Below are 25,529 nucleotides of genomic sequence, written 5' to 3'. Positions count from 1 at the left end.
AGTTTTGAACTAGAAAATATTTCCAGACTATCTCAAAGGGACCTGGAAAGATTAACAAGATGGTTTTCAATGAGCTCTTTGTTTAGGACAGGTTTTGAATGATGGTATTAATGCGTGGGAACCCCAGGATGCCCATTAACCCTCTGATTTGTGGGAAACAAAGTACCTCTGAGAGTCATTGGATCCCCATGACACCCTCCACCTACTAATATCTGGATACAGCAAGTTAAACTCAACCAAGGAAATAGACGTGTTTGTGTTGTGGAGTTGGGAGACAAACCTTTTTTTTTAATTTTCATAAAAGTTGATTTCTAAACCCAAGAGTGATAGATAGATGTATATATACATATATTCTTTATGTGCATATATATATTATACACACACACATACATATGTTTGTTTTTTTTAAAAAAAACTGCTTTTTATTTATTTATTTTTTGTTGTGTTGGGTCTTCGTTTCTGTGCGAGGGCTTTCTCTAATTGCGGCGAGCAGGGGCCACTCTTCATCGCGGTGCGCGGGCCTTTCACTGTCGCGGCCTCTCCCGTTGCGGAGCACAGGCTCCAGACACGCAGGCTCAGTAGTTGTGGCTCACGGGCCTAGTTGCTCCACGGCATGTGGGATCTTCCCAGACCAGGGCTCGAACCCTTGTCCCCTGCATTGGCAGGCGGACTCTCAACCACGGCGCCACCAGTGAAGCCCCCATATGTATTTTTTTTAATAAGACAAACTCAGCTTCCTATTCACCAGGATATGATCCTTGGAACGAAGGTCTGAAAATGTCCCCAGGATCCCCCATGATTGTCAAACTATGAAATACTCCCTCCTGGGCTTCCCTGGTGGCGCAGTGGTTTAGAGTCTGCCTGCCGATGCAGGGGACATGGGTTCGTGCCCCGGTCTGGGAAGATCCCACATGCCACGGAGCAGCTGGGCCCGTGAGCCATGGCCACTGAGCCTGTGCGTCCGGAGCCTGTGCTCTGCAGTGGGAGAGGCCACAACAGTGAGAGGCCCGCATACCAAAAAAAAAAAAAAGAAAAAAAAGAAATACTCCCTCCTGAACCTCAAGTTCAAGAATAGAGAATATTAACACCTGTTGGAAGTGACGTGAGAACATTCCACAGTAGGAAAATGGAGAGAGGCAACAAGAGAATGCGCCCAGGAGAAGGACATGAAGGTAATATAACCTCATCCTTATTGTTCTCCGAGGCTGTGGAAAGATGGAACGCAGGCACTGGGTAACCAGGGGCTTGGGTCCCATTTGTGTAGTGCAGCTGAGATGTGAAGGAAGAGTGGTGTCTACAAAAGAACCGTACCAGGCACGCCAGGCATCATCCCCATGCAAGTGTTTCTCCCAGCTCCTGGCATGTCACATATGCCCATGAGACTGCTCCTCCCTCATCAAACAAATATTTGTTTTGAGCCTACATTGAGCCACCAGGCACTGTCCCTGTCGTCATTCAGCTGACAGACTAGCAAAAAAGACAGGCACAGCTGAAGAGTATAAGAACCCAACATGCTAGGGGAGCTGTAGCACGTAGATGGAACCTACCTGAGGAAGTGCTGCAGGATGAGGGGAGGAAGAAACTGCGTTCCCATGGGTCGAGGTGGCAAGAGGCAGGGCGGAATTTTCATTAGGTAAAAGAAGTTCATACCTTCCACAGAGCAGAGCACAGAAGCCAAGGGAGAGAGTAGAGAGAGGTGAGAGCAGAAATGCAGCAGGAGCCCCTTGGGAAGGCCTTGTATAAAGGTTGAGGAGTTTGGACTTTATCTAGAAGACAAGTGGGAAACACAAAGTGTTTTTTAGTAAGGGGATGACATATTCAGATTTTCAATTTGGAAGAATCCCGGGCTAGCCAGAGAAGAATGACTGCTTCTCAGAGGATGAGCTGTAGAGCAGGACCCAGCAGAAAACATGAGCATGGGCTGACTGCACGCTGAAACCGACGAACTGGAATCAACCCACTGCTGGTTTGCTGAGGTTGGACTGTTGACTTACTTGTCATCATATCTTCTTCTTCCAGCTGGTTGATTCCAAAGAGGTGCAGCCCGCTTGCAGGAATGTTGTTCTTTAGGGACTCTGTTAGCAGTTTATCAAGGGTCTCTGTGTTGTAGGGCACAATTTTAAAGGCCTAAATACAAAAGTGAAGATGGTCAGATTTTAAATCCAGCTATCTCCCATCCAGCAGATTTGAGACTGGTGAACCATGACCAGAAACTACAGGTCTAGAAAACTCCAGTGTCCTTTCACCGTCCTTACCTGACACATGAACTCCACAGGATTTGCAGCATTGGACAATAAATTCCCAATTTCCTCCATGTCAGTATAATAGCTGATAATGGTTTCGCACACCACTAAATCCCCAGAATATATCTTCAGAGAAACATTCCCAGATGAAAGCTCTGAACAGAAGAAAAGATACCATAAAACCGCTCGTTTTTTGAAGTACAAGAGGACAGGGAAAAGCGTTCATGGATTACTTAAATGGTGAAGAAATTAATTGGGGACTGGAAGAAAGATCTTGGAGGTGAGCTGCAGGATTGGGAAGTGAGGGAAACAGTAGAAGTAGCGGTGGGCACACTAACACACGGGAGGGCTCTGAGTCAGAGGAATTATCCTCACTGGGTCTGCAATTTAACTTTCGGAAGATTTTCATCTGTTTTGCTCATTACTGTAGGCCCAGTGTCACAACAGACAGGAAGAATAGTTGAATTTAAAGCACTTTATACAAAGGGCAGTGGTCGCCAGAGGTGGGACCTGGCGGTGGGACTCCGCCGAGCTTCCACCCCATTGGGCCAGTAGAATTGATTCACTTGCTCTGCTGCCATCATTACTATGTGCTCTCCTTGGGTGCTCTCTCTCTTCTACACCACAGGAAGGGGTTTTGAGGGGGAAAGAAAAAATTAAAAATACACCAACCATAAAGATTCGATTCACAAAAGAGGAAATGCGACAAGTAGAGAACATGGAAAAATATTTAACCTCGCTAGAAATCAAAGGAATGCAAATTAAAACAATGGACTACTTTTTAGAAACATATCAAATTAGCAAAAATATTCAAAGTGATAATGCCTAACATTGGTGACAATATAGCAAATAAACGAGAATAGTAATATTTCATAAAGCAATTAAGCACTATCTTCCAGGACCCTTAAAAATGCCCATTGTTTCAGGGATTCCATCTCAAGGACATAATCCTAAACACAAAAGAAAAAAACCCTGCCTGCATAAAGATGCTCAATATATCATCATTTAAAACGATAAGACAATAAAACCAAACATAGAGAATGGACTTGAGGACACGGGGCAGGGGAAGGGTAAGCTGGGACGAAGAGAGAGAGTGGCACTGACATATATACACTACCAAATGTAAAACAGATAGCTAGTGGGAAGTAGTCACATCGCACAGGGAGATCAGCTCGGTGCTTTGTGACCACCTAGAGGGGTGGGATAGGGAGGGTGGGAGGGAGACATAAGAGGGAGGGGATATGGGGATATATGTATACATATAGCTGATTCACTTTGCTATACAGCAGAAACTCACACACCATTCATTGTAAAGCAATTATACTCCAATAAATATGTTAAAAAAATTTTAAAAAATAAAATAAGACAGTAGGAAATCAGAAATTACATAAATATGCAACAATGAGGAAATGAAAAATTTAAAGATGATACTTCTATTCAACTGAGTATTATATAGCTTTAAACATTATGGTTTTAAGATATAGATCCAACACAAGGAACTGGTTTTATAAATTATGGTACATCTATACAGTGGAATACCTTGCAACCATTAAGCATCATTTTGTAAAAGAGTATTTATTAACATGGGAAAATATTCATAGTGTATTTCCAGGTAACGGAAGTTGATTACAAGACATAAAGCTATGTACACAGATGTGGGAAAATACAGAAACCAGTGATTTCCTTGGCAGGGTGGGCATATGGGTAATTTTCTATCTACTTTCTTTTATGGTTACTGTATTCTCCAAGTTTGCTGTATTGAGCACACATTACTTTTGTAATAGAAAAAATGTTATAAAATAGAAAGTTACAAACTCCCTATAATAGTACAGGGGTAAAGGGATGAAGAGAGAATAAATTAAGATTACATAAAGAAAAGCGGAATATAAGGTAATAGATACTATTGGAACAACTATGTTTATAAAAATTATGAAAAAAGGCAAAAAAGACTGAGCGGTAGGGTGTCAGATGACTTTTTTCCCTACTTTTTCTATTTTTCTCTAATTTCAAAAAATGTTAATATATGAACTTTATAAACATTTTAGTATATCCATCTCCCCCCGCCCCAATCACATATACATGTTTATATAACTTCCTTTTCCTTTAAATAGAACATGGCAACCAAATCCACATCTTGGCTGTCACTTTTCTCAGTGGCTGATGAAGACAGTTGTCGGCAAGTAAAAGAAAGTAAGAGGGGGCCTCTTGACATGATGCCTAATTTCTGGAGGTAAATGGGGCAACTTACTGGGAGCTTTCATGGAGACGGTGTACTCATTCTCCAGCTTGGCTTCCACCCTTATCGAGGGAGAATCTTCAGGAGAAAATTCGGCTTCTGTTGTCACCCTCTCATCCAGCTTACATCTCACAATGACGTAGACAGTGGTTTCTGCCTGGAACAGGAAACCGGTCATTGTCCCTTCTCCCTCCTGTTAGGGTGCTGAGCCAGAGGGCCTCCCCAGCTTCTGCAGCCCCAGCTCTACCTAGTGAGGCTGTTCCAGAGCAGGGTGGGGTCTGCAGTCCAGTGGCGGGCAGTGACTGCTGGCCACGGGTCCCAACAAGACAAGTTACAAAACCCAAGAGTGAACATTTATAAACCTTAATAGCAATTTGATAGAGTAATTTTATGTCTGTCAAACCTAATAATAATTTTAAAACCTGGAGCTTGTATTTCATATGTCTTTTTATTTAATTTTTATAGCATTTCTTTTTTGTTGTATATTATAAAAGTATTGGTCCATGGCAGAGTTGGAAATTTAAAACAACAAAAATTTTTTAAATTTCTTCACCACAGATAGTTTGAGAAGCACTATTCTAGATCAGCCTTGCTACTCAAAGCGAGGCCAAGGGACCAGCAGCATTGGCATCCCTGAAAGCTTGTTAGAAATGCAGAATCTCAAGCCTGCCTGGACCGACCACACCAGAGTCTGCATTTTACCAAGACCCCTGGGTGACTCATGCACCTTACAGAGTTAGAGGTACTGATTTAGAGAAGCCCTATTGGGTTCTGCAATTTATGCTGTTCTTAGATGGACAAAAATAACTTACTGGAGGATTAATTTTCCCAAGGCACTGAGCAACCTAAGCGGCTATTTTACATTGCTTTGAGACCTCCTGCCAAACCTGCTAAATAGAATTATCTGTTTTACTGGGCTGGTTACGGGGTTAAGCTCTTAAGACACTGAACTGGAAAGAACAGGCCCTCCAAAAAGCAGGGGAAAAGGAGAAATTTCTGGCCACAGCTAATCCCCAAATGTTCATTGTAAGATTCTGCTCTCCAGCCCTTATAGTAGGCCTTCGTGACAAGGGCCACTATTCCAGAACAGGTGGGAGGGGGATGTGGTCCTGGCTCACAGAGACTGCTTAGGGTGAATGTGAGTGTGTTTGTGGTTGACCTGACTCCCACTGCAGGTCTAGCCCTCTCCCACCTGCCCCTTCTCCCAGGGAGCATGGGGAGCCAGAGAAGACGAGTGTGTCTCTCCTATTGACAGTCATGACCCAACCCCAGCCTAGCTGCCCCAGGAGCCAGGGACCTGGAGCAGGCAACAGTGAGAATCCTGGGTCAGTGGCAACCAGCACAGGAGAAGGAGCCAAAGCCTGGAAAACCAGGGACCATGGGAGGGGCATCATCCTTTAGTTCTAAATCCTCTCCCCACAGGCACCCACCAGCGTGGTCTCAGGATGAAAGGGGCGTGGGGCAGGCAGGAAGGAGTACGAGGGCAATGGAAACTGAAATGCCCACTACAAAGGCCTGGACGGTAAGGAAAAGGAGTGAAGTGGGTACAAAGAAAGGGGAGTGATGAGAACCAGCAACCTGGGGATGCACAGCCCCATCTAAATGGTCACTTGGCCCAGCTGCTCATCTCAGGCCTGGTATTACCAGATTCTGATTCAAAGGAGGCTGGAAACAGGTTTTCATGCCTAACTCTTTAAAACACTGTGCAGCTGGAACCAAACATGTCTATGAGTTCAATCCAGCCCGAAGCAGCAGTTTGCAGCCCTCATGGAGGGAGTCCTTGCCCAATGCCTCGTGGCCTCAGGCCGCGCAGAAAACCACTCGCAAGTGCAGGGAAGCTAGGACTTCCCATTTCCATGGCCATCGTGCACTCTTGCCTACAGGAGCCCACAGCGGCAAACTTAGCACAGGGCTCCTACCCACAAAAAAGTGTTTCGGTGCTCTGAACCAATATCACACATTTCTCATCAGGAAAAGAAAGATAATGAAAAACTATCAATACTATGGTAGGATTCAAATGACAGTGGCCCATCAGTTGGCCATCACATTCAGGTCACCTCTTAACATAGGTCCTACCCCTGAAAACGTTAGTCACATGCTCAGGCATTAATTTGCTCCCTTTTGCAAGCAATGCTGGGCAGCAAGTTTCAGCCACCGAGCTTCAAGGCATTCATTTGGGCCGTGAAGGGGGCCAGTTGATGGAGAAGCAAGCTCTCAAAATGCCCAGCGCTAGGCTGGAAGGAACAGACCCAGGCCTCTAACTTCAGGGTTGGCATATAAGTGTTTTGTAATATTCATGTCTGCTGGTCTTCAACACGTTCTAAGTTTTTGATCATGAACTTAATGTCTTAGATTGATGACATATACATTCCTTGGCTCGTCTCCCTTTGACTTAAAGGAGTGAGGTGTGCCCAGGGCCCAGGCACCGGGGGTCCCAGGGTAGCTAGTGCACAGGGAAACCCCACAGGAAGGCTGGGATTATAGTAAGGTGCAACAGGAGAACCCCGCTCCCTTTACTACAACAAACTTCCACTGAAAAGCCCCAAAGCCCATGCTCCAACATCCATCCACCAGCCCCAGCAGTGCCTACCCCACAGCGGATGCGGTCCGGCTGCACCACCATCAGGCTCCCAGGTGAAGTCTTCGATGGCAGGCCCTGCTGCTCCGAGTAGGGAAGGACCTTCTCGTCCTCGGTCTCAGTGTCAGTGACTGAGTCGCAGCCAGAATCTGTGGCACAGAGAACACGGCTGAATGGAAAGAGAAGGAAGCAGTGCTGGGCATGTTCCACCCCCATTAAAACCCCAGAAGTTACCAAATAGGAAATGGCTCCAGCTGTCAAACAAATACAGGCTGAAGGTAGTGACTCAGGAAATCATGAAAGAGGACCTCATGGGGAAAAGTCAACCACCATGGAGGCCATGAGGGTAGGGTGAAAACAAGAGGACGATGGTGTGGAGAAAAGCCAAAACATTTGAGGCAGGCTGCTGTCTGAGGCTGACAAGTCTGGTCGCAAACAACAGACTTCTGGAAGCTTTACCTCGGGACGTCTTGCAGGGCTGACTTCAGTGATTGTGAGGAAAGAGGCCCCGTCTCCTCAGGGGGGCTCAAGAATGGACTGTCCACTTAAAGATCATCTTTTGAACATCAAGTAAAACCTGCGCTTTCCAGGAAGCGATTATTCCTCAGGGTCATGGCTAGCTAACGTACTCTCTCTGGAGCAAGGGTAAAAAGCAATCACTTTCAACAAATCTTAGAGTATAACCGGGTTCCAAATCAGTACCACAGCCAACACCTCTGCTGTGGAAAGATTAGAGCGTGCACAGATTCAGTGAAGGCGAGCAGGGGTGTGCAGATAGGGTGTGGCACAGAATGAGATAATGCGGAGATGGGGGTAAGTGGAACCTACCAGCGTTCTAGGGCAGGGGCTCTGAACCAGGACTCATTGATTGATAGGGTACCTGTGTGCAAGATTCTGTGTGTGTGTGCATGTGTGTGCGTGTTCCTCAAAGAGGAACAAAATGGTTAAGAATGGATACAAGGAGAGGGAAGGTTCATCTAGTCCCTTCATTGGGCTTGCTCTTCTCCATTCCTAAACCACTGACAGCCAGACAAACATACTAGGTACTGCGAGGACATGAAGGTGAACCAGACATCCATCCTACCTTCAGAGAGCCTGCAATCTAAAAGGGCTGGTGAGAGGTAGGGGTTAACTTGGCTGATTCCTGCAGGCTGGCCTCACGGAAGGAGTGCAATCCTTCCTGGGAGAAAGCTGGGGTGGCAGACCAGGCCACTGATATGTCCCCACAGAAAGCTGTAACACAAGCTTGCACTCTAGATCCCAGGTCATGCCAGGGGAGGGCTGTGCTCCCACCACCATGAAGGCTGAGGTGGCAGAGCAGGGATGGGGAACCAAGCACCACCGCGTCCTAGGGCTATAACTGTGAGGCAAGGGCCTCTGGGGACCTTCTCAGGCCGGGGGAGGGGTTGAGGCTTCCCAGATAAACAATTTAAAAGCCCCACAGCCTTGGACAGGGGTCTTGTCCTAGAGCCTGACATGTGTGCTGACAGATGTCTACACAAGGCCCCAAAGTGTGATGGGCAGTGAGGCACATACTCCTGCTGCTTGTCCCCTGTCTGTGATTTCTCCCAGGACGCACTACTCCAGAAGGCCGGGCTGAGTGCAGCTTGGTCTCCAACCTTGTTCACACAGCAGGAATCCAGGCGGATCTTAGTGCTAAGAGAGGGGACAAAGAACCCTGGGAGTTTCAAGGAGGAACCGTTTATGACTAGGCATCAGAACCATCAATGTCCTCTATCTTTCCTTTCAGTCCTACCTCACTTACTCAGTGCTAATTATCCCCCTGCAAAGGCTAAGTGCAGTGGTCTTCCCACCTCTGCGGTCCAAGCCAAGTTAACGGAAGGTTGCCATTTTCTCCATTGGATCTGCCCTTCCCCACATCCTTTTCTCCTTGACTGGTTACTACTAAAATGGCCAGGAACCATCTCCATGGACAGAGCTGTACGCGCCATCCAAGCAACTCCCACCCACCACGGGAATCTGTGAAAGGAAGAGCCAAAAAATTAGGGATAATTGATATTCTTCTTCTTAATAATTATATAACACCACATCAAGCTTTAATTTTGGATTATTTGATGCCTGAACATGCCATTTTTTCATTTCTGAGGTTCTTCCTGGATGAGAAAATAACCCCATTGACTTAAAACATTCAGTCAGTTTCTTAAAGCTGTGAGAAGCACCCTGGAACTACTTATCATTCTAGAATTGTTTAGACACTATCCTGTGTGGCTAGCGTGGTGGGTACCAACCTATTATAATTTACTGTGCAGGTATAATCTCGTTGGGATAGACCCACAGTACAGTCTATTGCTTCAAAAAAAGAAATCTCTTCAGGGACTTCCTTCATGGCACAGTGGTTAAGAATCTGCCTACCAATGCAGGGGACACAGGTTCAAGCCCTGGTCCAGGAAGATCCCACAGGCCACAGAACAACTAAGCCCGTGCGCCACAACTACTGAGCCCACATGCCACAACTACTGAAGCCTGTGCACCTAGAGCCCATGCTTTGCAACAAGAGAAGCCACCACAATGAGAAGCCTGCGCACCGCAACGAAGAGTAGCCCCCACTCGCTGCAACTAGAGAGAGCCCGCGTGCAGCAACGAAATGGAGCCATAAATTAATTAATTAATTGATTTTAAAAAAGAAAATCTCTTCATTTCTCCCAAATTACTGACCCAATTAGTTGGCTGGCCAAAGAGTCAAAGCTCTAGTAAATATAAAGAAAAGAACAGAGAAATAGAAATAAGCCAAGTAAGAAAGAGATGATAACAGCAGAGATGGAGAAGAATTTGAGAAACATACTGATGTGAAAACTCATTGCTAAGAGTTTTGTTTTTAATTTCAATACAACTTTTATAGAAAAATATAAGTTACCAAAATTGTCTCAAAATAAGTAGACAATCTGACTAAAACAATAATCACACAGAAAATTCTTCTCACTTTTCAAATAAAATGTAAAGTACAGGTCACACACCCACTGCTGCATTGAATTTTAAATTGTAGTTGCCATGATGTTTTTCTTTACAACATTTAATTTTCCTATCTAGGAAAATTCCATTTATATAGGTTTTGTGTCTCCTACTAAAGTTTAAAAAACAATAAAGGATAGTCTTATTTTATATTAAATTTATTTAAAAATTAAACCAAGCAATTAAATACAATAGACAACTGCAAAATCAAGTTTCATTCTCATAAAAACTTAATATGTGGTAAAGAAAGCACTAAAAATCAGTACAGAATAAAGAAAATGGTTGGTGAGGATGACAGCAGATGGTACTGAAAAAATTTAGCTATTTGGGGTGGGCATGGAGGGACAGAGAGACTGTTTAGAATCTTCCTAATTCTTATACACTCCAAAATAAAATTTAGATGGATTATAGATTGAAATGAACAATGAAAACAAATTTTAAAAATTAAAAAGACAAAAATATGGTTGAAAATTTTATCATTGTTTTGGGAAAAGATTTGTTTACTTTAAAAACAACTGAAGAAATACAATCCAAAAAGCAATAGAGTTGATGACATGAATTTAAAATTTTAGTAAACAAATTTATAAAAACCTAAAAACTAAATTGTAATGCTTGGGCAGCATTAGTCATAATAGCCACAGGTGGAAACAACCCATTGTCCATTCTTTGATGAATGGATTGACAAATTATTCAGCCATAAAAAGGAATAAAATACCAATATATGCTACAACATAGATGAACGTTGAAAACATTATGCTGAGTGAAAGAAACCAGCCACAAAAGACCACATATTATATGATTCCAAATATGTGATATGTCCAGAATAGGCACATCTATAGAAACAGAAAGTAGATTAGTTATTGCCTAGGGCTGGGGTTCTTGGGAAGCTGGGGGAGGTTGGGAGATGATAGCTAAGGGTGTGAGGTTTCTTTTTGAGGTGATGAAAATATTCTAGAATTGACTGTAGTGATAGTTGCACAAGTCTGTGAATATACAAAAACACTGAATTGTATACTTTAAATGGGTAAATTGTTTGTTATGTGAATTATATCTCAATAAAACTGTTACCGAAAAATTCAATGGCAAACCACAAATTGGTTAAAAAATTTGATATAAATATGCCAAGGGGCTGATCTCCTTAATATATGAAGAGGTCATAGAAATCTCTTTAAAAATACCCGAAGCCGGGCTTCCCTGGTGGCGCAGTGGTTGAGAGTCTGCCTGCCGATGCAGGGGACATGGGTTCATGCCCCGGTCCGGGAAGATCCCACGTGCTGTGGAGCAGCTAGGCCCGTGAGCCATGGCCGCTGAGCCTGCACGTCCGGAGCCTGTGCTCCGCAACGGGAGAGGCCCGCGTACCGCAAAAAAAAAAAAAAAAAAAAAATACCCGAAGCCCAATAAGTAGATAATTCACAAAGGAAGAAATAAAACTTACCTTCCCATTCAAAAAAACTAAAAATCATTCATTATCTCTAATCATCATGGAAATGCAAATAAAAATAATATATTACTATTTCACCTTTTCTAATTAGGAAATATTTGAAGGTGAGGTAGGACAGATACTCTCATTTGTTGCTGAAGAAACTATAAACTGGTACACCCTTTCTGGAAAGCCATGTGACCATATACAGAGAAAGAGCAAGTCTTTAAAATGTTCATATCTGGCCACATAATTCTACTTCTAGAAATCTCTCTTAAGGAGGAAAATAACTGTTCAAAATGTAGACCAAGATAGTGAACCAAGATGTCTGCTAAATAATTCTTTGCATTGCTGAGAAACTAAAAACAATCTGTCTGATAAAAGAATATTAAAAATATTATTTTCAAAGAGTTTTAAGTAAAAGCTTATGACGTGTTAAGCAAAAAAGCAGAATATAAAATCATATATCTTATAATGTAGTATATCAATTATATAAAGGAAAATGCATTTTGAAAGGTCAGAAGAAAATGTATGGATAAACTGCATGATCCTTCCCCCCCCCCCCCCGCTTTTCTTCCTTCTTTCCTACCTTCCAACTGTTCATGTATTTTCATATTCTCCACAACGAGAAAGCACTTTGATGATGGGGATGGGTGAAGAGAGAAGTTAACAGCTGAATCTTTTGTCTAATCACTTCATCAGCGTGGTATCATTTATGACGAGATTGGTCCTAATAGTACAGCACTTGGCAGATTTCCCCAGCGTTCAGATGGGTCCTATAAACGATCCCTTCCAGTAGGTCTATTCATTTAGTCACCTGAAATGAATTAGCTACTGGCAGCTAAATTCATTTCAAGAAGTCAGGCAGGATGCCATTCACTCTGTAGGGAGATTCTGGTGGCGCTGATTGACAGCACCATCACTTAAGTTTCTTCAGCCACATCGGCCTCTTCCACAGCGCACTACAGACCGAGCCAGGGTCCAACCACTTGAGCAGATGCAGAGTTTCCTTTGAAGCATGTACCAACCCAGACAAAAGTACCACTGAAACCCACCTGAAAGAGTGAGATGGCTCCAAAGTTTCCCACTTAAACGTGTAGATTCCTCTCGCCCCCTCCCCACCTTGAAGATAAACACCAGCTTTACTGTCCTGCGACTCAAATAAATAAAAGTTTGAGTGAAGGCACACTGAAAACCCCAAGGATCCTCGCCAGTTAAAGTCTTATTAAGACACCAATAGTCATCCTTACTGCTTTAAAATTTAACAATATCCTCTCAGCTTTTATAAGGCCTGGAGAAACTCTGGAGAAATTATAGAAGAAGACTTTCTTTGTGCATCCAGCTCATCTATAAAGGGCCCTTGTGGCAAACACTCCTTGAGTTCAGTGGCAGGAAGTTTGTGTCCCCAGAGAACTTGGCTGCTTTCTCTCATTAGACAATAAGAACAAGCTAACATGGTGTGTTTCACCTTCTGCCCTTGCTGCCAGGTAGCTCAGTCTCAATTTTGGTTCTTAACCACTGTTAACATTTTCATCCAGGTCTTGGTCTTTCCTATTTCTCTTTTTTATATTGTGTTTAATTTTGGAGGCTGCTTCAAAACTTTGGGGATCTAGGCAGGATGTGAATCAATCTTTCTCAAAACTGGTATCTGCCAAAAGTCCTCAGATGTAGTCTTATGAGAATCAGTGCTTGGGCTTTGCATTTAGATGACAATGCCTTTAAAATGGGATGAAAAGACATTCCAGATTATCTGGATGACCACATTATAACTGGGCCCAGCCACAGGACTGTGGTGCCCGTGTGTGTGTGTGTGTGTGTGTGTGTGTGTGTGTGTGTGTGTATCATTTTGCAACTAGGTCATGCTAAGCTGTCAGGGGCTAATGAGGAAAGAAGACAGGGGGCAGGATGACATGTAAATGAGGCGTTTGTGCCAAGTGAACACAAGAAGGTTTCCCCATACACTGCTTCACATAGAGAAATGCAGTGGGAGATCCAAGTCCCACAATAACACTGGGGAGCTGTAGCAAGCCCCTGGGACAGAATCAGCGAGCACCACAGCTTTGCGCCACATTCATGATGCTGCTTCAGTAAACGACCATCATCTATGACAAAACAATGTAGTCAGTTTGCCCTGTATTTATTTTATGCGTGTATTTGTATCTGGTTCGTTTGTTTTGCTTTTGGAGCTGGGAAAGAACAATAAGCATCCGGAGTTGAATACGTTTATACGTATTTCAACAACATCAAAATAATCTACCAACACTAAAGGCTCATAATTCTTTTTCCTTTACAAGGGAGTCTAAAAAGTTATTTAACATTATTCGGGTCTAAAGAAACTATGAATTTTAAATGAATTGAGTATGTGTATGCACTTGGACACACACCAAGCCACATGGACAAGCTCATACTAGGTAAGAGGGCTGGTGACAGACTCCTGATTATTACTAATATTGACAACAATAAAAGTTACCATTTATTGAACATCGTGGTGCCTGCTTTAATAGTCAATCTCATTTAGTTCTCACATCAACCCTGTGAGATAGAAATCAATATCCTATTCCTATTTGATAGATGGAAATGCGGTACCTGAAGGATTGAAGTAACCCAGCCCAGGTCCTGCAGCAAGCAAGCAAGAGGCAGAACGGGAATTCGCCCCCAGGGGTCTGTGCCTCCTTTGAGGATGTGGACCAGGGCAGCAAGCAGCATCACTTGCTATTCCTGGTCTGGGGTTGTAACTGTAGCTCATGAGACATGACATAGGCTTTTGCTCACCAACACCTGGTGGTCCTGCCTTGTTCTAAGCAATACTGCCTTGGTTAGGTATGCCATGACCTGCCACCACGGCCAACAGGCACATTCCAAGGATGGGGTTTAAGTCAAAAGACACTGAACTCCAACTGAACCAGCCAGGGTCCCACGTGCTCCAGGGGGCCTCTGCCCCAAAGCTACAACTGTCTCATTTTCCAAATAAGTTTTCAGACCACAGTGCTTACTGCTTCTTTCCTGTACATTGGTGTTCAGTCAGGACTGTTTTTTGGTAGTCTGAGGGAGGGGTAGGGTAAGGATGGCCAGAGAATGATGTTTTCTGATCTTGAAGCGTTTTTTTGTTTGTGTGTTTTGTTTTCCAGAATATACACGCTAACTTCTCTTGTAAGGTAATGCTAAGCTTTGGGGAAAGTACTATAAACAGGTATCTTTATTCTTTAAAATGACCACAACTGCCATTGTTGAGCATTTACTATAGGCCAGGAACCATGCAAAATCCTTGATAATATGTGATTCTATTTTATCACAACTAAGAGATTGGAATAATTCTGCCCATTTCACAGATGAAAAAAATAGGACACCGAAATTTAAATAAATTGTCCAAGTCACACAGTGCACGCTGTATAGAAAGTTAACCCCCAAATCCACGCTCTCGTGTGCTCTGATAGTTTCCCACACTGGGAAACAGGTGACTGGTACACAGGAGGTGATTCCAAAGTGTACAGCAAACATGCAGTGACACTGAGCCACACAGTAAGAAAGCAGTCCCCTTTCAATTCTTTCAATCCCACTCATATCAAGAAGAAAGGCTCAGTTTGGTAAGAGGATGCTTTTAACTTCTCCTTAACATGCTTACCTCTCTCTCTGAACCAGGGAAGGAACAAGGCCCTAAGCCCACAGGCTTCTGCAGGCATGAGTGTCTAGTAGAATTTAATACCACTGTTTTGTTTTTATTGTCTTTATTTTTATAGTTACCTTGTTTCTATCAAGAGATACTGGTTTTTCACTTATAGCAGCAAAGTTTCCTTTTAAAATAAATTTATTTAAATAAAAAAAACGGGAATTGACTTAAAGAAAATATCGTTAAGAGTACAAGGAAAAGTTTGGAAACAGATAGTGGTAATAGTTGCACAACATTGTGAATGTATTTAATGCCAAATTGTATACTTAAAATTGGTTAAAATGGCAAATATTATGTTACATGTGTATATACATATATGTGTGTATGTATGTATATATTCACAATTTTTAAAAATTGATAATGTAGGGGCTTCCCTGGTGGCGCAGTGGTTGAGAGTCCACCTGCCGATGCAGGGGACATGGGTTCGTGCCCCGGTCCGGGAAGATCCCACATGCCGCGGAGCGGCTGGGCCCGTGAGCCATGGCCGCTGAGCCTGCGCGAATGGAGCGTGTGCTCCGCAACGGGAGAGGCTACAACAGTGAGAGGCCCGCATACCGCAAAAAAAAAAAAAAAAAAAATTGATAATGTAATATACCCCCCAAAACCATTGAATTGTACACTCTATATGGGTCAATTGCATGGCATATAAATTATATCTCAAAAAAGCTGTTAAAAAAGATAAACCAAAACCCATGTTGATGATCCTCAAATGACTGAAGTTTGGGAAAAGCTGAATTATGCTATACTGCTTTCATTGTTTTTTTTTTAAATCACTCATTTTATTTATTTATTTTTTAAATTAATTTAAAAAAAATTTTTGGCTGCATTGGGTCTTCATTGTGGTGTGTAGGCTTCTCTTGTTGCGGAGCACAGGCTCTAGGCGGGCAGGCTTCAGTAGTTGTGGCGCACGGGCTCAGTAGTTGTGGCTCGCGGGCTCTAGAGCACAGGCTCAGTAATTGTGGCACATGGGCTTAGTTGCTCCGCAGCATGTGGGATCTTCCCAGACCAGGGCTCGAACCCGTGCCCCCTGCATTGGCAGGCGGATTCTCAACCACTGAGCCACAAGAAAGTCCCTACACTGTTTTCGTTTTGTCAAGCTACATTTAGTAGTGATTTTTTTTAAATAAGGTAAAGCAAAGGTAGGAAGGCAGGAAGAAGGCCTGTAGCATAAACATGTCGAATTATTTTATCTGACTTTTAGATAACAAGGAAAAAGAAAGTGAACAGAGAAGGAAATTAAGGAGATAAATTTCAACTGAGAATTAAGAGCCTTCCACCAGTCTAGCCAAAAATGGAATGAAATAGAAGTGGTCACTGGAGCCAGACAGGGGCCCACATGTGTCTCTGGGCTGATATGAAGTAGGAGGACATTATCAATTTGCATCTGGGATTTCCAGTGTGGCTGATGAAAGAAAGAGTGAAGAAGATTCAAAGGTTTCTTGGAAGAAAGCAGAAATGAATAGCGAAACAACCTAGGCAGCGTGGTCCATGAAGGAAAGGGGCCATGTTCCCTCTGCATTTGCATCCCGGATTGAGACCCAAATTTGACCACCACACAGGTGGGGCAGGAGTACAGAGAGTTGCCTGAGGTCTGGAGAAACTTCTGGAGGCTTTTCCACTCACGATGAAATTTCTCAGCTATTATGAAGCTCATCCAGCCTATCTAAGCCATGATGATGAAATCATAAAACAACTATTTCTCAAAGCCTGACATAAAATGTTCTGAAGCCTGAGCTTCCTAATCACTGAGCAAGTATCTACTGAATATGCATGACAAGGATCCCACGGGGGTTCCCAAGAGTGTGCCTCAAGAGTGTCGGCCTTAAGGAGCTTAAACTGAACTGGGAAGGTGAGGCTCCACGTGAAACAATTGAGAGAACTATGTGATACCAGCAAGCATTATGAGACCATAAATATAGCTAAATAAAGTGAGTTATGTTTCTAAGTGTTTATAAAAGTGCCGGCACATGAAAAATGTAACAGAAGTTTAGAAAGTTGAGAAAAACTTCCTGAAGGATGAAGAAGACAGGTTAATTTACTTTAACTAAGGCAAATAGCATTTAGGGGCTGAGATTACCATTCTTGCGAAAAAAGCATATTTTCCATTTAAATTAATAAAATAATTAGTAATTCATTCCTTTATTCCTTCAACAAACATCCAATGCCTATCAATGAGTAACAAATATTCAAAGCCTATCCTAGGCCCCCTAAGAAATGTCAGGGTGAGAATATTTCTGTCCTCGCTGATAGTGGAGGAACCGCACAGGAGAGAAACAGCTTCTCTCCAACTTCCACAGACAAATGATAACAGGAATAACTTCAAAACAAAACATTACAATGGATAAGCAGGGATTTATAAAACACAGTTTATGGCCACTAAAGGATCAAAGAAGGAAGGACATCCCCAAAGACGTGACAAGTAGGGCCTTGAAAGGCACAGAGAATGCGGGCACCGGGTAGGAAGGACTTTCCTGGCAGAGGTAAAGGCATGATTAAGGACACGAAGGCAAGACAGCAAATGATGTGTGTGGGCCACAGGAAGCAAGGGGGGCACCTTCTATATGAAGCAGGGAGGGAGGGTGAGGGGAGAGGGACAGGGAGGGAACCCCAAATGCCATGCTAGGAGTTTGGTTTACACATAGAAGACCTGTCACTAAATAGTATTCATGAGAAAAAGAAATTCTGTAAAATATAGATTAAAACCCTAGTCTGTTTGTTTTTGGCCACGCCACGTGGCTTGCAGGATTTTAGTTCCCGGACCAGATCAAACCCGTGCCCTCTGCAGTGGAAGTGCAGAGCGCTAACTGGACCACTAGGGAATTCCCAAAAACGTAGTTTTATTTTTCTGAAAGTTGAAGAATTTTCTTGCATTTGCTTGTTTTTGAAATAATTCCAGACACACAAGTAGAATATGTCAGCTCTTTTCTAAATCTTGGTCAGAATCGAGACGCAGAGGGGCTGAGCACCCACCACACCTTGAGCAAGCAGTGTCTTTAAGTCTGTAAAATAACATGAACTAGTGGCTAACAAAGTGTTACCAAGCCAACATCCTGCTCTACCTGCTTTCATGAGCAAATAAGATGCTATAATTAACCCAATGTCTGAAAGCATACCACAAGCATGGTTCACAAAATGCTTAGAAAAATGGTTCTTTAGTAGACGAAACATTTCTCCTACCGTGTATCTTGTTTACACTAGCTATAAGCTTAGAAAATCAATGTCATAGCTATTGTTATGTCCTTAGAAAGCACAAAGGGAGATCTCAGTCCTGGCCTTGTCCCCAGATTCCAAACGTGTGGATCCCAGTGAAGGAGCTTCTGCTCCACTGCAAAAGCATGTGGGTTCGCGGGGGGAGGTGAGAGGCTGGCAGTGGTGGGACTCAGATCTTGGGTTTCAACAACCCCACCTTCTCGCAGCTTCCTGGCAAACATCAAGATTGCTTTTTCATTTTAGTCATCACCCATGGGTCTTTCTTTCTCCCTTTTCACCCACCTTGGTTAATGGGTATTGAATTTCCCATCCACCCAACCCCTTTCTCTTAAAAAACTCCCAACACAGTGACAAGTATACCCAACCCGCAAGTCACAAGCTACCCCCTGAAGTCATGTACAGTCATCAATCAGAACGATGTTAAGAGGGTCAGTGGAACGCCAGACTCTTACCCACCACATGTCTTACTGGCACTAAAGTCAGGGGAGGGAGGAGGTGATGATTATTTAGTGGTGTTAGTGTGAGTTCATTAGAGTGACATCAATCATTGTCCTTGTCACCTTCATCATCATCATCCTCATGATGCCAAAAAGGTAAGGCAGAGCCCTGTGGACACATCCCCAATTCAGACTTTAAATAAACTCATGGTGGCCACTCTGCCTCCCTGGAAATAAGGAGAAAGTAGTAGAAAGGAGAAGGAAGAATGGATCCGCTCCTCCCATAAGCCCACACTGACTTCCTGAGGCAGTCGACGCTGCTGACTTTCCCCACACAGGCTGACTCACCTGTCACATCCGACCTGCTTTGCCATCCAGATGGTCTGTGTCAGCTGCAGATTCCTGAGGCTGCCCAGTTTCACTACACATCGATGGATCTGCAGCACTTGGTAGAGGGCTCTGGATCAGGAATCTACTGTACATCAACCCCAGTCTTTTCCAGCTCACATAGACAGGGAATCGTTTTTCCTTTATTCACCAGGTAATTCCCCTGGCCCTCCTCAAGGTACTCAAAGTTCAGGATAAGGTGGTAGGACAAGAGGAGAGGAGAGCTCAGGCCCCCAAGACCTTTATCCTGGCCCCACCTAGTTGCTCTAAATGAGCTATTCGAAGTGTCAGTTTAGTTTAGTTTTGTTTTAAAGCAAAGGATGATGGTTCTTCCCGTCCCCTCCCCACCTCACCCTACTTGCTCTTCAGCTTGAATAAAAATAGCCCCACAGCTGAGGCTGCCATGACAACCGATGAAAGTATGGGCTCACCCTTGCCCACCAATGATAAAATCTGCCTCCAGCTCTCCTACCCGCCCAGCTAGGGCTGGGGCCCTCCAACCCCCTCCCAAGTTCAACCTTCAGGAAACTTTTCTGAGTACCACAGCCAAGTCACTATCCTCACCCAACAAGCTGAGGGATATTTAGAGCTCTTGCACCACCCAGTGCCTCAGAACTTTTTAATGTGTTTTCATTTGTTCTTTTCTGTGTTCCCAGGCACATGTGACAGATGTGACCACCTCCCTTTTGCAGATGGGAGAACTGGAGGCATGGGGACATGAACTGACTGGCCCTAGGTCATTAGCTGCTAGTTTAATGGTTGAACCACATTAAGAGCTCAAGATTGCCATCTCCTAGCCAGTTCCCAGACCAAAGGAGCAGCTGCTCTTGGGAAACATGACCCCAGTGGGGAAATAATTTCCCTGTGTGAGCTGCTTCCTGGCCACAGGCTGAAGTTCCCTCAACCAGTCTCTGTGACAAAACTGGGAAGGGTTGGGGAAAAATCTGCTGCCACATCATGGGATCCAGGTTCCACAGAAACCCATTTCTATCCTGGACCCATCATCTCTGGGGCTGCTCCAACCAAGCACAGCTTCACTGCCCAAGTTTATCAAGAGCTTTAAGACACACTGTCCATACCTACATTCCAAGGGCCACCACTGGGGAGAAAGTTCTCCACCAGGGCTCTCAGGGCTGGAGGCCAGCAGGTCCCTGTTTCATTGCTCAGGAAACCCCATTGTTGCTAACAAAGCAGGGGCTACTACAGCCCCCCATGAAAGCTTCCTCTTTCTTCATCTCTTTCCGACACTTATAAATGTGCTTCCTCTCTGTATGTAAATTTTGCTCAAATGGCATGACACAGACTTGTAATGAGGCCATTAATAACTAGTCTTTAAACTGCTTCTTCTCGGTTTCCTGGATCAGGAATCAATTCTAATCTAAGCAGACACTGATATCTGGATTTACTGGTGTGAGGACAAATGGGCTTTGTTTGGAGCAGACCACGAAAATGCAGTTTATTTTCACCCAGCCAAGAACTGACAGGATGAAGGCAACTCTTGATAGTAGAACCAAGGTTAAGAAATTGTAAAGAAAACTCCTCTTCTTTTGTTTCTCTACCACTCAGTCATCACACTTCCAGGAAGGGCCAAGAGGGTGTTTACCTGCCCCCACTTTTGCTGACATTTAGCATTCTAACCAGCTGAAACTCTGAAACTGGACTGGTCAGTTTCATTTTCCATCTTTGGAATGGGTAACTTTCTCTCACTCCTCACCCTGAAATGCTGTGTCTGGTTTTCATGTACCATCAAGTTGGGGTGGGAGCATGCTCTCCTCAGTGATCTGCTTTAAAAAAAATACAAAACAACAAGATGGCATCCAAATCTGCTTAAATAATTGTGGGTCAAAATAAAAACCCCTTTATTTTTTATCCCCAAATAAAAAAAACCCAGGAGCTGCTGACTGCCCCCAATAATTAAAACCTGGCTACTAAGGGCAAGACTCTAAAGATATGGTGTAGTATTTCCTAGCAACATAAATGCAGCTACCAAGGGGATCTGGAAGAGTACAGTCAAGGAAGCCACAGAAGGCCTGGATTTAAGTCCCATCTCCCAAGTCACAGGGTATTGTGACTTTTCAAAGCTTCAGTATCCTTTCTTTTAAAATGAGAATATTCACACCTGCCTGGCCTGCTGCACAGGCTTATTGGGATTAAGTGAGAAACACTTAGAAGCCCTTTGAAAACTTTAAAGTACTAGACAAAGTTATTTGTTATTTTTGTTACTATTCATTTAACGAATGAGAGTTCCTATGAAATGATTCTCCATGTGGAAATGAGCAGAAGCATACCTCTGCATACAGTAGTCCAGGGCTAGCCAGTCCAACGTGACCCAGGAAGTGAGTGTCAGGCAACCCAGGGATGCTCTGGGTAGCCATGGAGACAGACACCAGCAGAGATCCTGCTACCTCCAGGCAGGCAGGAGCAGCAAGTCTTGATTATCCACAACAAGCAGGCATCTGCACCCACCAGACTGCCCATCAGATCACTATGGCAGCTGATAGGGACTTTAAAAGTGGGAACTGAACTGCTCTGGGCTCAGGGTTTCCATCGCAGTGGAAGCCTGCATTCCAGGCACAGTCACACTCTTAGAAGAGGTGGCGTGGCAAGAGGCAGTGTAGCACAGCAGTGAGTGAGAGGGCTCTGCATGTGTTCAAATCACAACTCTGCCACTTACCTCTCTGTGCCTCAGGCTCCCCGTGTGCAAATGGAGATGATAATACCACCTACCACATTCAATAGTTGTAAGTATAGAATGAGCTGATTCATATAAAACACTTAAAAGAGTACCTGACAAAGAGTAAGCACAGAAGAGTCATTAGCAATTAGAGCCGTTTATCTGTCGACCAAATTGTTCTTCCACTAGTCTGTGATTTCTTTGAGGGCAGATTCCCTGATATTCATCTTTGGATCCCCGGGGTCTAGAAATCACCGTGAGAAATCAATAAATGCTTCTTGCATGAATGGATGAATCGATGAATAAGACCAACCACCTAAGTCGCCAGCTGGGGGGAAAAATACAACACAGGGAGGATCACTGAAAGGCCTTGGGCCTTGAGCCTCTTAGTGTGGAATCTGAAGAGAAGCAGGAAACTGACTAATCCCCACTTTATGTTGGCAGGCTGAACCAAGCTGTCCTGAAATTTGGTGTGGTACACTGCGTTAGTCCAGGTCTTCTGAGAAGCAAACACTAAAATGGGATTAAAGAGGATGCAAGGATTTTATTAGGGAAAGTGCCTGCAGCAGAAAATGGGGAGGGAAGCTGGGAAAACCATCAGATGGACTGAGCCTGATAGAACAGCAGGAAGGAAGAATGGGTGGAAGCAACCTAGACCACTGAGTAGTCTAAAGAAAGTTCTGCAAGATGAAGTTGGCTATCGGAGGAATCCTGTGTCTTCTGGGAGCTGACCCGGGAGCTGACAGCCATGCTGTCATTGGCTGGGAGCAGCCCGTGGGAAAATGCCATGATGGATTCAGAGCACAGGCCTGGGGCCCTTAGTCAGTTGCACTCCTGGCAGCTGGAGGTCTGCAAGATGCATTCTCATGGCTGCCACATACATGGTAGTCCTTAAGAGCATGGGATTTGGTGCTCTTACCAATCTAAGGTGAATCCCAGCTCTTATAGCTGGTCACCTTAGGCAAGTTACTCAACCTCTCCATGCCTCATTTTCCTTATTTGTTAAATGAAAATTATAATTTCAACCTCTTAGGATTGTTATTGTTGAGCACTGTGCCTGACACATATTAAGTGCTCATTAAAAAGGCAGCTGCCATTCCCCTGACCATTATTATTATTAATAATGAAGTACTTCTATTAACAGTTAGGACATGAGAACAGCCCCCACTGTAACATACTTGGATTTGAGTTTTATGCGTCTAAAACCATGGCTTGGCAGTATCACAATTCAAACAACCAAACCAGTTTGTCTACAAATGAAAGGTCTTAGGGACTTTCCTAGTTTGGCTATTTCCTGAAAGGGAAAGGTGGGTTGTATTGTGCCAGAATCCATCTACAGCCACAACTCCCTCTGTTCTCTTCCACTTGCTGCACTTCGTCTGCAATGTCCTTGGCCTGTCCCCTGCCAGCTATCCACCTTTGAATGAAAGCATAGTCAGCACACCTTCCCCCCAAGAACAGGCTCAGAGAGACACGACCCTGCTATGCTGTATGTGTTCTGAGCACCTGTTTGGGACTCCTTGCTTGCCTTTGTTTCTGTGACCTTAATTCTTTCTTTAAAACCTTGGCCAACTTTCTGGTAGTGGTCACTGCTGGCCGCTGCTGGCTTCTGGCCACTCCATCTGACTGGAATCCACAGTGTCCCCCTGTTGGGCTGGCTATGACCTAGGGCAATCACAGCTTTCATGGCCCCAGTTCAGCGGGCTTGGGCCTCTCCCAGCCTTGCTGACACTTGTGCCTTGGTGGCAGTAACAACTAAGAACCCACAAAAAAGAAGTCCCCAAACTGGAAATCACACTCTTACCCCTTCTACCATTACCTCAGAGCCTTTTTCTCCAACCCCCATTTCCCAGAGGGTCACCAAAAACACACTGGGATTTCTGGGTTTTGGTTGTTTTTTTAGGTTTTTTTTAAATCTTTGAAGGAATGACCTTCAGGTTTTTTTTAACTGAAAAGAGTCAAAATCAAACTAAAAATTATTGATTTTATTTAATAATTAACATCTTAACGACGCTGATCAAACTGTTTCTTCCAGAATGATATTCTCCATTTTAGAGGGACTTTTCTAGGGAATTTTAAGTTTCTGTGTTGGAGCTGGAATCCAACAATTGAGCTGCCTTGTTTTAGCCTGACGTTGGAAAGCCAAGAGCAGGAAGTAAAGAAACTGGTTGAGTGCCCCCCAATGAAGCCGACTAGGCTTTCCCACCCGAGAGGGAATGAGGTCTCGGAAGTGAAGGTAAAGCCTCAGAGCGGTAAACAGGCTGGCCACTTACACATATGGCCAACGTGAGCACTGAGCCCATCTCCGAACTTGGCTTCTTTTTCTCCTCTGGTTCCCCAGACAGAGCTAGGAAAGTGCTGGCCACCCTGACACCAGAAATGCCCAGTGCCTGAGACTGAGAATTCCCACCACCAGGGAGAAACACTGGTTGGACAGTCATCTGCCCCCATTACACATGAAAATATTTACAAGCTTAGTAATTAGCCTCTTCACACCACCTTGGCCTCCTGTTTGCACTGATCCCTCTCACTAACTGAAAAATCAATCAGATTTGATTTCCTTGCAAATCCAAATTCTTAAAAAATGATCCCCTGAAGTAAAATCTGGGCGTGCTCACACTCCTACCCTCAGGTCAGGGATTCATCAACCATTGGCCCCCAGTGAGTCACATCCCTGCTCACAGATGGCCTCCCTGGCGTTACGATAGAGTGGACAGTACAATTGTATTTCGGAGCCCCTGTGCAGCTCTGACACTCTGTGAGTGACACCACACCAGCCTCGCCAACTACATTCTCAGCTTCTGTGAACATTTCTCCCCAACCAGCCCAGTCTGGTTATGTAGCATACAAGATATACAGTGTGAGGTCATACTTTCTGGTTCAGAGTCATGAGCATGATGGCAAAATACAGTTTTCACTACTATTTTATATTTAATTACAGAAACCACTAGAAACCTGATCAACATTGGGACCAGTATCAAGAAAAATCTATCCCAGTGATTCAAAAGTTCTCAGAGGGGAGGCAGGAGTGTTTGCAAATGTCCTGTCAGTGATGAATTAGAATGGAGAAACTGTGTAGCTTTTAAAGCACAGTCAACATTCTATTATGTTTTAACTATAATTTTTATAATATGAACTATGGAAGGGGGACATTTGTCAAAAGGGAGCATGGGTTAAAACAGGTGGAAAGGGACTTCCCTGGTAGTGCAGTGGTTAAGAATCCGCCTGCCAATGCAGGGGACACGCGTTCGAGCCCTGTTCCAGGAAGACCCCACATGCCGTGGAGCATCTAAGCCCGTGAGCCACAACTACTGAGCCCGCGCACCCCACCTCTGAAGTCCGCGCACCTAGAGCCCGTGTTCCACAGCAAGAGAAGCCACCACAATGAGAAGCCTGCGCACCGCAACGAAGAGTAGCCCCCGCTCGCCGCAACTAGAGAAAGCCCGTGCGCAGCAACAAAGACCCAACACAGCCAAAAATAAAATAAATAAATTTATTTTAAAAAAAAAAGCAGGTGGAAAACTGCTTCCCTGTAATCCTTGCAAGGTTTAGTCTACCTCTCACCCCTCCCCTCAGCCTCTGTGCCCCTCCCACTAAGAGCCCACAATCCACAAAACCTTGCTCTTGCTCACTTTTCCTCTCCATGATATTGTAGGCCCTTTGTATGTTGTCTTTTGCAAATCCAGCAGTCACAATATGGTTTATTT

At 44.1% G+C, this 25,529-nt stretch overlaps 1 protein-coding gene across 2 annotated transcripts in view; it reads right to left on the bottom strand.

The window, feature by feature from the left end:
* PIK3AP1 (phosphoinositide-3-kinase adaptor protein 1) overlaps nucleotides 1–25,529 on the bottom strand; it is a 114,639-nt gene that overhangs the window by 55,366 nt on the left and 33,744 nt on the right. For both annotated transcript variants that reach the window (XM_019939715.2, XM_019939714.3), the window contains exons 3-6: nucleotides 7,070–7,206; nucleotides 4,492–4,636; nucleotides 2,256–2,398; nucleotides 1,995–2,127 (exon numbers count right to left, since the gene is read on the bottom strand). In XM_019939715.2, the coding sequence (XP_019795274.1) occupies nucleotides 1,995–2,127; nucleotides 2,256–2,398; nucleotides 4,492–4,636; nucleotides 7,070–7,206 (558 nt within the window). The remainder of the gene's footprint in view (nucleotides 1–1,994; nucleotides 2,128–2,255; nucleotides 2,399–4,491; nucleotides 4,637–7,069; nucleotides 7,207–25,529) is intronic.

Source organism: Tursiops truncatus, chromosome 16 (genome assembly GCF_011762595.2).
Source record: "Tursiops truncatus isolate mTurTru1 chromosome 16, mTurTru1.mat.Y, whole genome shotgun sequence".
Lineage (NCBI taxonomy): Eukaryota > Metazoa > Chordata > Mammalia > Artiodactyla > Delphinidae > Tursiops > Tursiops truncatus.
The sequence above is the reverse complement of the archived record's forward strand: the minus strand, read 5'-3'. Positions and strand labels throughout refer to the sequence as shown.